General features: G+C 57.7%; 1 protein-coding gene across 1 annotated transcript; it reads right to left on the bottom strand.

The window, feature by feature from the left end:
* Nucleotides 1-339: 339 nt before the first annotated feature.
* TMEM59L (transmembrane protein 59 like) lies at nt 340-8,459 on the bottom strand. The gene is made up of 8 exons (XM_010386664.2): nt 8,209-8,459; nt 7,319-7,463; nt 7,140-7,231; nt 5,214-5,366; nt 4,196-4,298; nt 3,379-3,496; nt 3,159-3,276; nt 340-966 (listed from the first exon to the last, which is right to left on the bottom strand). Exons 1-8 carry the CDS (start codon nt 8,374-8,376, stop codon nt 838-840), a joined length of 1,026 nt encoding a protein of 341 aa, XP_010384966.1. The 5' UTR covers nt 8,377-8,459; the 3' UTR covers nt 340-837.
* Between the last annotated feature and the right edge of the window lie 5,254 nt (nt 8,460-13,713).

Raw genomic sequence — 13,713 nt, 5'->3', positions numbered from 1 at the left:
TTGCTATGTTGCCCAGGACAGTCTGGAACTTCTGGGATCCAATGATTCTCCTGCCTCGGTCTCCTAAAGTGCTGGGATTACAGGCATGAGCCGCTGCACCTGGTCACAAGCCAGTTTTCCAGGTACATCTGTAGCTGAGAGTATGACTCTCAGCACAGGGAAGTTAGAGCAGAGGGAGTGCCCTTCCGAGAGACTAGCTACTTTCAGTCCCTGGTGCCGCCTGAGTTTCCAGGGCTTTCCCATGTCAGAAAGGTCCTGCTCGGCAGGGGTCACAGCTATGCATGGGCCACACCCCAAGGGCAGACAGACAACTGAACAGAAGCAGGCTCAGCCTGAGACTCCTTTATATACATGGTTTATTCCTCCCCAGTCCCAGACAAGCCCCAGGCACACACTCTCAGGGCATGGAGATGCCCACACCCCATCTCTCGGAAGCTAGGTCTCTGGAGATCGGGATGGAGAGAAGGGGGAAGCTTTAGCAAGATGCAGCTCCCCCTTGGCCTCAGCCCCCCCAAGAGAGGGGACAGAGAAGGAAAAAGTATGGCGACACAGGACTGGGGTTCAAATACTGAGAAAGCCACACAATAGAAGACAAAGAGTAGCAAGCCCCGGAGAAAGCGGGGACAGGGAAGAACCAGCGCCCAATCCCGCCCTCCTCCCATCTGGGACACTGCATCCCCAGGACTCTGTGGGGCAAGGGGTGGGACTGGGAAGAGAGGTAAGATTTGGGGGTGGAGGGACTCAAGGCTGGACCCACCCTACCCTTGGACTCCTGGGCTCAGGGCAAGTGAGGCCCGAGGGGCCCCTGCAGTTGGCAATGATGGGGCCAGCAGAGGCCTACAGCTTGGTCAGGTCCAGCTTCAGCTTGTAGGGTGGCGGGCTGTCCTCATAGGCGTGCGACGGCGGAGGGTACAGGGGCCAATCAGGCTCAATCATGAAGCCCTTGTGCTGCTCCAGGGTCAGAGGCTGCAGGAAGAGAGGGGAGGAGGGAAGTGGAGAGAAGCAGAGCAGCCAAGCCCCCAACCCTGACGAGTCTCCTTCCCACCTCTGATTTTTTTTATTTTTATTTTTTGAGAGTCTCTCTCTGTCGCCCAGGCTGGAGTGCAGTGGCGCCATCTCGGCTCACTGCAACTCCGCCTCCCGGGTTCAAGGGATTCTCCTTTCTCAGCCTCCTGAGTAACTGGGACTACAGGTGCACGTCACCACGCCCAGCTAATTTTTGTATTATTAGTAGAGACAGGGTTTCACCATGTTGGCCAGGCTGGTCTCGAACTCCTGACCTGAAGTGGTCTGCCCACCTCAGCCTCCCAAAGTGCTGAGATTACAGGTGTGAGCCACCACACCTGGACTGTGTGTGTGTGTGTGTGTGTGTGTGTGTGTGTGTGTGTGTGTGGTGGGGTCTTGCTCTGTTGTCCAGGCTGGAGTGCAGTGGTGCCATCACAGCTCACTGCAGCTTCGAACTCTCAGGCTCAAGTGATCCTCCCATCTCAGCTTCCCAAGTAGCTGGGATCACAAACATGCACCTTCACATCTAGCTAATTTTTTCTTTTCTTTTCTTTCTTTCTTTTTTTTTTTTGAGACGGAGTCTTGCTCCTCTCTGTCACCCAGGCTGGAGTGCAGTGGCATGATCTCGGCTCACTGCAAGCTCCGCCTCCCGGGTTCACGCCATTCTCCTGCCTCAGCCTCCCAAGTAACTGGGACTACAGGCGCCCGTGACCATGCCTGGCTAATTTTTTTGTACTTTTAGTAGAGACGGGGTTTCACCGTGTTAGCCAGGATGGTCTCAATCTCCTGACCTCAGGTGATTCGCCTGCCTCGGCCTCCCAAAGTGCTGGGATTACAGGCTTGAGCCACTGTGCCTGGCCACATCTAGCTAATTTTTAAATTATTTATAGTGACTAGGTTTCACTATGTTGCCCAGGCTCTGGGCACCACAGAGGTGTCACCAACATACCTGGGCACCACAGAGGTGAGGCCCACACCACAGAAGTGTGGCCACCTCTGACTTCCTGTATCCCCAACTAAGAGTGGATGTTCTGCTGGGTGCGGTGGCTCACGCCTGTAATCCCAGCACTTTGGGAGGCCGAGGTGGGAGGATCACAAGGTCAAGAGATCGAGACCATCCTGGCCAACAGGGTGAAACCCCATCTCCACTAAAAATACAAAAATTAGCCAGGCGTGGTGGCGTGCGCCTCTAGTCCTCGGGAGGCTGAGGCAGGAGAATTGCTTGAACCCAGGAGGCAGAGGTTGCAGTAAGCTGAGATTGTGCCACTGCACTCTAGCCTGGTGACAGAGAGAGACTCCATCTCAAAAAAAAAAAAAAAAAAGAGTGGATGTTCTTCCGCCAATTCAAAAGGCAGTGAAGAAACTGGCTCCAGGTCATGCAGCAAGTCTGAGGTCCTGGCTGGGTGAGTTGGCTCGTGCCTGTAATCCTGGCACTTTGGAAGGGCAAGGCGGGTGGATCGCTTGAGCCCAGGAGTTCGAGACCAGCCTGGGCAACACAGTCCCCATCTCTACAAAAAATACAAAAATTAGTAGGGCATGGTGGCAAGTGCCTGTGGTCCCAGCTACTCAGGAGGCTGAGGCAGGAGAATCGCTTGAGCCAGGGAGGCCGAGGCTGCAGTGAGCTGTGATTGCACCACTGCACTCTATCCCGGGTGAAAGAGTGAGATCCTGTCTTAAATAAATAAATATATACATATATGTGTGTGTGTGTGTGTGTGTGTAGGCTGGGTGTGGTGGCTCACATCTGTAATCCCAGCACTTTGGGAGGCTGAGGCGGATGGATCACCTGAGGTCAGGAGTCCACGACCAGCCTGGCCAACATGGCGAAACCCCATCTCTACTAAAAATACAAAAATTAGCTGGGCATGGTGGCCCACACCTGTAATCCCAGCTACTGGGGAGGCTGAGGCAGCAGAATTGCTCGAACCCGGGAGGTGGGGGTTGCAGTGAGCCGAGATGGTGCCATTGCACTCCAGTCTGGGTGACAGAGCTAGACCCTGTCTCAAAATATACATATATATATGAAAAAAAGAAAAAAAAGGTCTGAGGTCCTGGTGTCTGTGGGAGCAGGTGGCCAAATCCAGGGCCAGCAAGCAGCTCTCTCTGCCTCCATCCCCTCCCTCAGCCCAGCGCCATTCACAGATCCCACCCACCTGGAACTTGAGGTGCTGACCAGGCGCGGTCACCAGGGTGGAGCAGCTCAGCCACAGCATAACCAGCACGGAGAGGAAGAGGCAGCAGGCCAGGATCCAGCGAGGCAGACCCGAGCGCCTGCCCCGCCCGGCAGGCACCACTCAGCTGCCCGGGCCGGGGCCAGGGAGACCCGCACCTCCAGTCCCACCCCCCTCCCACCCCCAGGGTCCTGCCACCCACCGGGACATGCAACTGAGGAAGTCATTGTCCTGCGGCTCTTCAGACTCCACCTTGGCCTTGCTGCTGGTCTTGACTCGTATCTTGGCCTTCCTCACCTTGTCCAGGGGGCCTACAGGGTCTGAGAGATCAGCTACCACTCAGCGACCACCAGGTCTTTGCCAAGCAGCCACAATAACCATGACCAGGAGGGAGGAGGTCAGGACCTGGGTCATGGAGTCCTGGAATGGAGATCAGAGCCCTGGGAGATGGACCATAGAATGCTGAGAGAGGGACCATGGAACCCTGGGAGATGGAACATGGAATCCTCAGAGACAGACCACGAAACCCTGGGAGATGGACTGCAGAACCCTCGGGGATGGACCCATGAAACCCTGGGAGATGGACCCTAGGAGATGACCCTAGGAGATGAATCCATGGAACCCTGGGAGGTGGACCATGGATCCCTGGGAGATGGACCATGGAACCCTGGGAGGTAGACCATGGATCCCTGGGAGATGGACCATGGAACCCTGGGAGATGGACCATGGAACCCTGGGAGGTGGACCATGGATCCCTGGCAGATGGACCACGGAACCCAGGGAAATGGGCCACGGAACTTTGGGAGGTGGACCATGGAACCCTGGGAGGTGGACCACGGAACCCTGGGAGATGGACCATGGAACCCTGGGAGATGGGCCGTGGAGCCCTGGGGGATGAGCCATAGAACCCAGGACTTGAGAGATGGAGATCCCAATCCTAGAGGGTCTATTTGCCAGGCAGACTCCTTGTGGCAGTGGGGTCACCCATGGAAGGAACACTGGTCTAGGTTGCACCTTACCCACGTGCACCTCCAGGGCTTCAGGGTGGGAGCCTCGCCAGGTCACCTCCACGCGCTGCAGACGGCCCCCCTGGAAGCCGAGGCTCTCCACTACCGGCTGGGTCTGGGCCAGGAACAAGAAAGCACAGAGAGGCCTGTGAGAATAGCATTCCTGGGCCCAGGCAGGCCCTCTGTGACTGCCACGTCCCACGCCCAGCTGATACCCAGTTCTCCTGGGGAGACAGTAGGGAGGACACCATCCCATGCGCTGTGGGCTTGATGTCAGGAAGGGCTTGATGTTGTTGTTTTCTGCTTTCATGGACTCCTCCATTTGCCTTAACCCCATCCTTTAGCTCTGGAAGTAGGAACATGATCCAGACCAAGCCAGTGGATTGCCTGAGAGACGGTCATATGATCCATCCAGGGCCAATCAGAGTAAATCCCAGCTCAATTAAAACCCCAGATGGGGCTGGGCACAGTGGCTCACGCCTGTAATCCCAGTACTTTGGGAGGCTGAGGCGGATGAATCACCTGAGGTCAGGAGTTCGAGACCAGCCTGACCAACATGTCAGAAACCCATCTCTATTAAAAATACAAAAATTAGGCAGGTGTGATGGTGGCCACCAGTAATCCCAGCTACTCGGGAGGCTGAGGCGGGAGGCTGAGCCAGGAGAATCGCTTGAACCTGGGAGGCAGAGGTTGCAGTGAGCTGAAATCATGCTATTGCACTCTAGCCTGGGCAACAAGAATGAGACTCCATCTCAAAAAAAAAAAAAAAAAAAAAAACCAAAGGGTTTATGACCTAGAGCCTCTGGCATCCACCTTACTGCCAAGAGGAAGTAAATGCCTGGGAATGAAGCCACCACAGAAGAAAGCAGAGTCAAGGCATGGAGTGAGACACTGAGCCCCTGGATCCAGCTGTGCCTGAAGCTCGCCCACTGTGGACTTTGCATCTCATGACCCAAGAGTAAATGCATCCCAGCTTCTTACCCTGCCCACCCATCTGCCACTGTGGCATGGCCCCTGTCAGGGGTCTCACCTGAAACACCACCACCTTCCCATTGTCAGTCTGCAAGTAGTATGTCCAGGTGGAGGAGACAAATCCCTGGGCTGAGTTGACGAGGTCATTGCAGAGGGTGGAAAACAAGTCCAAGAGGGAGAGGGCCCCACTTGGAGCCTCCAGGACCGTTCTCTGATGAAAAAAGGTCCAAGACACAAAGATGGCACCAAAATAGGGTATTAACCAATGAATGGGAGGGGGCAGGGTGCGGTGGCTCACGCCTGTAATCCCAGCACTTTGGAAGGCCAAGGTAGGCAGATCACTTGAGGCCAGAAGTTCGAGACCAGCCTGGACAACATGGCGAAACCCTGTCTCTACTAAAAATACAAAAATTAGCCAGGCATGATGGTGCACACCTGAAATCTCAGCTACCCGAGAGGCTGAGGCATGAGATTTACTTGAATCCGGGAGGCAGAGGTTGCAGTAAGCCAAGATTATACCACTGAACTCTAGCCTGGGTGAAACAGTGAGACTCCATCTCAAATAAATAAATGAATAAATAAACTAATAGGAGGGGAGCTGGGAGAATTCACTTGGATTGGATGTGGCTAAGTGATTTGAGCCAATGGGACTTCTTACAGTGAACACAGATCTCAGCGTGGCAGTTGGCTTCCTGCGTACCCTTAGGGAAGTGGATTGTGCTCTCTGAGCCCTAAAATGTGTACCATTCTCTTCCCTCATGGAGTAGCCATGAAATTTCAACTAGAGGATGCCTGCCAAGTGCCTGGCACAGCACAGGCACTTAATGCGTAGTAGTCCCTATTACTAAAAATATCATCATCCTCATTATTCTTATTTTGACAGCGTCAAGACAGAGCTCTAATGGCCGGGCATGGTGGCTCACGCCTGTAATCCCAGCACTTTGGGAGGCCAACGTGGGAAGATCACTTGAGGTCAGGAGTTCAAGATCAGCCTGGCCAACATGATGAAACCCTGTCTCTACTAAAAATACAAAAATTAGCCGATTGTAGTGCTGGGTGCCTGTAATCTCAGCTACAAAGGAGGCTGAGTCAGGAGAACCACATGAACCAGGGAGGTGGAGGCTGCAGTGAGCCGAGATTGTGCCACTGCACTCCAGGCTGGGCAACAGAACAAGACTTCATCTCGAAACAAAACACAAAACAAAACAAAACGAAGCGAAAAAGAGGGAGCTCTGAATCGGAAGGGCTGACAGTGCAGTGAGCTTTTCTGAACAGCAGTGAAAGCTGGGAAGGGGTGGAGGAAAAATGGGAGAAGTGGTGAAAGGGCTTTCTGCAGAGTCCCAGCCCCTAGGTCTCTGGCTATGCTACATGACTTTCTGTGCCTCAGTTTCCCCTGAAGCAGCATTGCTTGGACTACAATAGATGAGCCATTATTATTTCTCCCACAAGGCAGCGTGTGCGTGCTCGCAAGGCAAGGCTACTCTGAGTCGCAGTTCTGAGCCCCTCCAGGTGACAGTGATCACCAGCTAATCACAGGGGAAGGGGGTGCCTAAGATGAGTGAGGTGAGGAGTGGCCACAGCCCTGGTGGCTTCAAATCTCGCCCCTTGCACAGCCCTGTGTATGACCTGGGAGGTTGCCCCCTGGACACTAAATGGGGGTGACATTGTCCCTGGTACCTCCGAGTGACACAAAGACATTTGGGACAGGTTGAAGTCAGGCTCGAACGAGGACAGATATTTGATAAACGGTGGCTGTTTTCTGCCACTTATTCCTCAAAAGATGGTGGGGCATGGGGGGCACTGTTGCATTTCAGAGATGACAACTAAGGCTGGAGACATGACGGGGCTGGATGAAGGTTGCCTGGCAGGCCTGGTAAAGAACGCAGAGTCTGGCAGAGTCTCTGCATTCGAATGAAGATTTCCCATGGGGTGAAGCAGGTGGGGGTATTGGGAAAAGGGACCCAGGCCGCAGTCGGAGGCCCACCTTCTGCTCCGGCTCAGGCTCCGCAGGCTGGCTCCAGCAGCCATGGCTACAGGCCTGCTGCTCTGCCTCCTTCACATAGGCTTCCACGCAGGCTGTGGGAGGTGGGAGGGGGTGACTGGGGATGGCCCTTCCCAGGTCACCTCTTCCCACCCTGGTACACCCTGCCGGCGGGCCCTCACCTGCTTCACACTCAGTTTGGGTGGCATTAGGCTTGGAGCTCCTGGCCACGAATCGGCAGATGGAGAAGAGGCGGCAGCCACGTTCGCAAGCGCTGATCAGAACAGCTCTGTCATAGGGAGACTCAGAGGCGCCCTCCAGCCCCGCCTGGGGGAGGGTGGGACACGGAGCTCAAGTCATGGGGAGGGGCGGGAGGAGGGTGGGGGGACCGGAGCATTCAGGAGAGGCAGGGGAAGGCTTTCCCGCTCCCCACCAAATCTAGCCAGATGGAGATGAAGTTGGGAGAGGCTACAAATGTTAGTGGGGGCTCTTAGCTCTGAGGAGGTGATGGGGAGGGAGCTTGAGAAGAGAACTGGACAGTGAAGGTGGAGAGAAATGAGCCTTCCCCCAACTAGGCTCCAGGGAGGAGGGGAGAGATGGAGAAGGATTCTCAGACCTGGAGGAGGAGGGGGAGGCTCAGAGGAGGGGGTTTTGGTCACACTCAGATCAGGCTTGAATCCTGGGGAGTGGTGGTATGAGCAGGGGCTGTAGCTCTGAGTGGGGAGGGAAGACGATGTGGAGGAGGAGGAGTGAGGTGGGGGGACCGTCAGGCCTGAGGGAGCTGGGGGTTGGGTGCTGGAGGGTCCTTACGCAGCAGAGTGCGGAGGGAGCCCAGGAGGTAGTATCAGCCCCTTATCGCAAGGACCTGCATCCCCAAGCCCTTCCCCATCAGAGGGAACCCCATCCCGTCCTCCACTGGAGGAATCTCCGCATTCCGGAACCCTACCTCCTCAGGGATACCCCACCACCACCAAAGTCTCCTGCTGTCATCCAAGACAAGCCCATCCCAACGCCTCCCCCTTCGGAGAGATCACGCGTCCCCCGCTGGCACCTGGCACCGCACGCGCCTCACCTGGGAGGGCCGCGGGCCGAGGCGGTCGCGGCACCGCAGCTGGCAGTTCTGCGTGTCCCCGAGCTGGGGGGCGAAGGGATCGCGGGCGGACGGCGCGGAGGCGGCGGGCGGCGATGCCAACAGCAGCAGCAGCAGCAGCGGCAGTGGCATCAGTGCCACCGCAGCCATGGCCGGGCGGAACGCGGGGGGTGCGGGGGACTCCGGCTCAGGCCGGGCACGGAGGATGCAGCGGCTGCGGCGGGGACCGGGGCGCTGACGTCACCCGAGCGAGGCAGCCTGGGAAGGGGGGGTGGGAGATGCGGAGAGCGGGCGGGGGAGCTGAGCTGCGGCAACCGCGCGGTGTGGGTCGGGCAGGGCAGGTGCATCACGGCCCCCACCGTCTATCCCATCGCGGGGATCCCAGGACACCTCCCTGGTGTCCACGGGCGGGGGATCTCTGCTGGCGCTTGGTGCCAAAAGGAAATATATAGGGGGATGGGATGGAGGGGGCTATTCGCCAGGGATGTCGAGGAGAGCGAAAAGCCTGCAGGAGAAGGCGATGTGTGCGCCTACCACGCGGGAAAGAGGAGAAAGGGGTGTCCAGGCTACAAGGGAGGAGCTTGTTGCAGGAGGAAGGAGGGCGATGGGGCTGGAGTCCAACCAGGGAACGGAGAGGGAGAAAGGTGAGGGTCGCAGGACCCGGCAGCTGAGGCCTGGCATCTTCTCCTTTGACACCCAGGTTAGAAAGGAGACAACTTGTGCAGAGTTTGCCTCCTCAGGGAAGCCCTCTGAGCCCCTCCCTTGCTCCTTCAGCCTCGCCTGCCTCTGGCCCAGCCCTGATACACTGACCTAGGGGATCTGACCCTATCTCCCCAAGGCTGGAGAGCCCTGGGCTGGGGCTTAGTGGGAGGGGACACAGAGGTACGCTCAGGAGCAAGGGGAGGGGGAAATGCTAACATTTCTAATTCTCGTGGGAAAAAGGGGCAAATAGCGACACTTCTGACTTCCATAACCATCACACCCCAGGGCGATGGACTGTAGCCCCAGGAGCCGAATCTCGGGTTAGGGGTACCCCCAGCTTCCTTTCCGCCAGGCAAGGGAGTGGGGACGCCCCTCTAAACCTGGATCCTCTGCAAAGATGCCCCTGCTTTCGCTGGCATGCCTGGCACAGGTGCCTGCAGAGCCGCGCAGCCGCCCGCGGGTCCCCCATCTACGCTTCGCCCCTGTAGACCGGGCGACAGCCTCGCAGGGTCGGCGGGTCAGAGGGCGGCTCAGTTTCCGGCCCGGGAGGAGGGTGTCCCGGGTGGGGGCCTGGCGCACCCCCTCCCCGGGCCTGCGGCCGCGCTTTCATCTCAGCTGCCCCGGGCCGGCCCCCACCTGGCTTAATCAGGCGCGGCTGTGCCTGGCGGACCCCGAACATCTGGATCCCGGTGCGGCCCCTCCCCCGCCCCGCCCCGCCCCTCCCCTCCCATGCTAGGCCGCTGTGACCCTGCGGCTAGCGCCTCCAGCTCGCAGTTTGCGCCAGAATCCAGCAGAATTCCGCTTCTAACCCATCCGCGCGCCAGGTCCGCACCTTGGGAAACAGCCCTGTGCGTTGTGACCAATACTGTCCCCCATGTCACAGGTGGGAAACTTAGCCTCCGGGACGCGTTGGCAAAGACAGTATTCAAGCCCACACATGTTAATTCCAGAGGCCCGCGTGCGCCTAACCCCTCCACAATTACTGTCCTTCATTCATTCCAACAAAACACTTTTTCCTGCAATAACCGTATAAGATAGGTACCAGCAGCGTTGCCCTTTTATACGGGTGAGAAAACACGCTCAGACTGCAAAGTGGTTCTGTTCAGGTGACAGGGAGAGAAGCAAAGAAAAGCCAGGAGAGCCCTGCCAATGATGGGAGGGGACCTTTGGGCATAAGAGGCATTGCTTAAAGCGCATCAGGGAGGAGGGACACCCCGCGCCCTTTTGCAGAAGGAGAAACTGAGGCTGAAGGAATGGGTCCATCACCCAGGTCGCCCGAGGGGAGAAGGGAAAGAGGCTGATTGCCGCCCACCCAGCCCCCTTTCCGCTGCACTAGGCCGCTGGGGGGGTTGAGCGGAAAGAGGACTTGACCCCGGCCCCCAAGGTGAGCCCCCGCGCCCCTCCTGCTGTTCCCGGGGGAGCCGGTCCAGGTGAGGGGCGGGCGGGCCGGCGGGCGGCCAGGGTCGGGTTTCAGGAAATCCGCCGACATTCCTTCGGGGCTTAAGAGGGAAAGTTGACTCGGCGCCGCCCTCGCCCCCCCCCACTTCCTACCCCCCGGGGCGGCCTGGCCGGGGGCGGCAGGCGGGGGGCCTGAGGCCGGCCTGGGCGTGAATCAGCGGCAGGCCAGGCGTCCGGGAAGCCACAGCAGCCGAGGTCAAGGCAGGCAGCGGACAAGCGCCCTTTGTCCCTTGCCGCCCTCACCACGACCCTGCTGACCCCCACCTCCAAGCAGGGTACAGGCTGGGGAGGAGGCAGGGTACCATGGCGCCGGTGGTTGTTGCTGAGGGCTGTTGGGGGAGGAAGGAGGGATGTGGCTGCCCCCCTAAAGCAGCTGGTGCCTCCTGGGATCCAGACTTCAGAGGCTTCTCAGGGTACAGATGGGCAGGGAAACTGGCCTCCCTAGGGCAGGTCTGCAACTTTCCAGGCAGATCCCCTAGGCAGGTCTGCAACTGCCCAGGCCCCGCCTCCAGTTCCTCAAGTCCAGAGCGCATTAAACTGAGGACCCAGGCATCCCTTCTCTCCAGGCTCAGCCTCCAGGGCAGAAATTATAAAGCCTAGGGTACACACAGGCCCTACTTTCCTATGCCACAGACCCTGAACCAGGTGTCCAGACCCTCACTGCCCCTTAATTCCTGAAAGCACCTGCCTGGAACACCAGGCAGCTAGTCCCATACTGGGGGGGAGGTCCTGAGCACGGGGCTCTCAGAATGGGAGAGGCAGCTCTCAGCCTTGCTCCCTCCCAGTGGTTGTGGGTCCCCACAGGACCCTGAAGATGCCATTTCCACTGCCCCCTCCCTGGTGCACCCTCAGTGCCCTGGAATCATGAGGGAGCTGGGGATAGAGGCCCCCCCAACCTAATACCTCTAATCCAAAAGTGACCTTTTTGAGTGGAGGGTGCAGGACTAAGGAGGGGTCCCTCCCCCACCTCAAGGGGAGGCCCTCCCTCTGCCCGAGGGGAGGCCTTCCCTCCATCTGCCCCTTATACGTTCCCAGCCAACTTCAAGGACTTGGGTCAATATTTGTCAGAAGTTCCGTTGACGCTAGCTCCCTTTTGTCCTCAAGGAGATGATGGAACTGGGGAGGAATGGGTTAAACTTCTGGGGGCCCTAAGGGCACTCTGGGGTCAACTCCCTTTCCCTGAAGTCAAAGATGTGGGGTAAAGGTCACCCAAAGGCAAAGGTCACACTCCAGGGTGGGGCTGGGCAGGATTGGAAAATGGTACCTCCCTTTCTATGGGTAAGAACAAGAGAGGGATGTCTACTGGCTAGGGGTCACACAGCAAGACAGAGTGTGTTCCAGGCTAGAACCCCAGGCAGCATGACTTGCTGGGACTGAGTTTTCTTGCTACTTGGAGGGACTACGAGTTCTCCATCCTCTGCTTTTGCAAGTATTTAGTGAGTGCTTTGCTTTCAGTCCCCACTGGGCCCACCATGGGGTCCAAAGGGGCTGAGGCTGCCCACAGTCTAAAGAAAATCAGTTGCACAAGAAATGAAATGGTTGGAAGAGTTGTGTTTCAAAAACAATGAAACAAAGCGAAGGAGAGGGAGAGTGCTGGGGGAAGGGTGGAGGGCCTCTCTAAGGAGGTGGTACTGGACCTGTGACCTGATGGAGGAGAAGGAGCTAACTGGGGAACCTGTGGGGAACAGCATTCCAGCAGAGGGAACAGCCAATACGCAGAAGCCCTTCGATAGTAACAAGTCTGGTATGTTTGGGGAAACAGGGCTGCAGTGGCTGGGGCGGAATGAGGGAGAGGAGGCGGAAGAGGAGAGGAAAGAAGAGGAGGGGAGAGGATGGTGAGAGGGTGGCAGGGCAAAGATCTGCTTTTTCTGCTTTTAAAAGCTCCCTTTGCCTGGTGTGCAGAGGAAGGCAGAAGGGTTATCAGAGAAGCCCCGGAGCAGGCCGGGAAGCATCCCTGAGGGGGACCGTGGGGCCTGGATCTGAATGGGGTGGGGAGAAGGGGTCTGCGTCTCAGAATGGAGATGTGTTTTGGAATCAGAGCCAACAGGATTTGCTGATGAATTGGACATGAGGGATGAGCGAAGGAGAGAGTTGTCACGTGCACTTCCAGGTCTCTGGTCTGAGCACCTGGATGGATGGGGGAGCCCTTTCCCAAAACCAAAATGACTGGAAGAGAAGTAGAAATGGAGGGGGGAATAAAATCAAGGTTTTGCTCCAGAAGCCTGAAATCCTCCCAGAAGTGGGTGAGGCGTCTCTTCCCGGAAGGGGGTGACAGCTTCTGCAAACAGGAGCCATGGGGGAGTAGTGGTGAGTATCCTAAAAACTCAGTTCCAGCCAAGAACTGCCACCTCCACTTAACCCTCTGGGTCCCCTGGCAGGTAGGACTATGGCTCCATGTTTCAGAGGGGACAAGCAGGCCTGGGGGTCACCTCTGCTCCAGGAGATCTTCCAGTGCTGTGCTCAGGGCTTGGATTGTAGAGACTTCTGCTGCCTTGCGTCTTCCCACGGAAGCTTTTAGGCTGGGTGGTGCCCACTGTGCAGAGGAAGAAACTGAGGCACAAAAGGCCTGGTTTCCCAAAGTAAATGGCAGCGTCTCTCCTTGTCTCTGTTCTCCATCCAGAGTTCAGATGGGGCAGGGGCGCCCTGGGTCGGTATAGGCTCCCATCCCCCAATCTTGTTTTTTGATAGTCTGGAGTCTGAACTGGAGATTTAAGTAGAAGAGGGTGGGGCTTCAGTATTAGGCAGAAAAATGGGGGCTCCTGAGCCCCCCTGAGACACTTTTGTCCCCTTGATTGGTTGGGGACCTGGGGAAAGAATCCAGGCCTCTAAGGGACTCCTGGAAAAGGGGACTTGGAGCCGTTCCGTTCCCTGGGCGCTGCAGCTGGGGGCGGGGCTGCGACCCAAAGTGGGTAATTGCACCCCCCAACTCTCATTTCAGGCACCCCCATCCGCAGCAGCCTTGGAGGCCAGAAACCCTTTATTCCTGGGCGCCCGCATGGGGTGGGGCCCGGGAGGAGGGAGATGAGGCGCCCGGGCCGGGAAGGGTCGCGAAACGCGAGCAATGGCCAAAAACAATAACACGGAGAAGGCTCTTTGCGCAAAAGAAGGAAGACAAACTGCGCCGCTCCGGGCAGGCGGCGTTACCTGGAGTCGGCGGGCGGCGGCCGCCGGAGCGATTACTCACCGCGTGGCGCACCCCACCCGCGGGCCGCTGAGTGGATTTTTCCGTGGCGGGGTGTGAATAGGTCCCGGGGGGAGAGCTTCTTACCGCTCTCCTCCTGGGAATCCCTACTACTGCGGTGCGGGACCCAGTTCCCGCGCAGGCCT

The sequence above is a fragment of the Rhinopithecus roxellana genome, chromosome 8 (assembly GCF_007565055.1).
Source record: "Rhinopithecus roxellana isolate Shanxi Qingling chromosome 8, ASM756505v1, whole genome shotgun sequence".
Classification (NCBI taxonomy): Eukaryota; Metazoa; Chordata; class Mammalia; order Primates; family Cercopithecidae; genus Rhinopithecus; species Rhinopithecus roxellana.
This window is presented reverse-complemented; position numbering and strand designations above follow the sequence as displayed.

Bases quoted from the DNA above. Each gene is read 5' to 3' on its own strand.
- TMEM59L (XM_010386664.2), bottom strand. From the start codon at position 8,376: ATGGCTGCGGTGGCACTGATGCCACTGCCGCTGCTGCTGCTGCTGCTG. The intron at 7,464-8,208 runs GTGAGGCGCGTG...ACCCTCCCCCAG, and splicing joins TCGGCCCGCGGCCCTCCCAG to GCGGGGCTGGAGGGCGCCTC. The intron at 3,277-3,378 runs GTGGGTGGCAGG...CGGGCGGGGCAG, and splicing joins TTCCTCAGTTGCATGTCCCG to GCGCTCGGGTCTGCCTCGCT.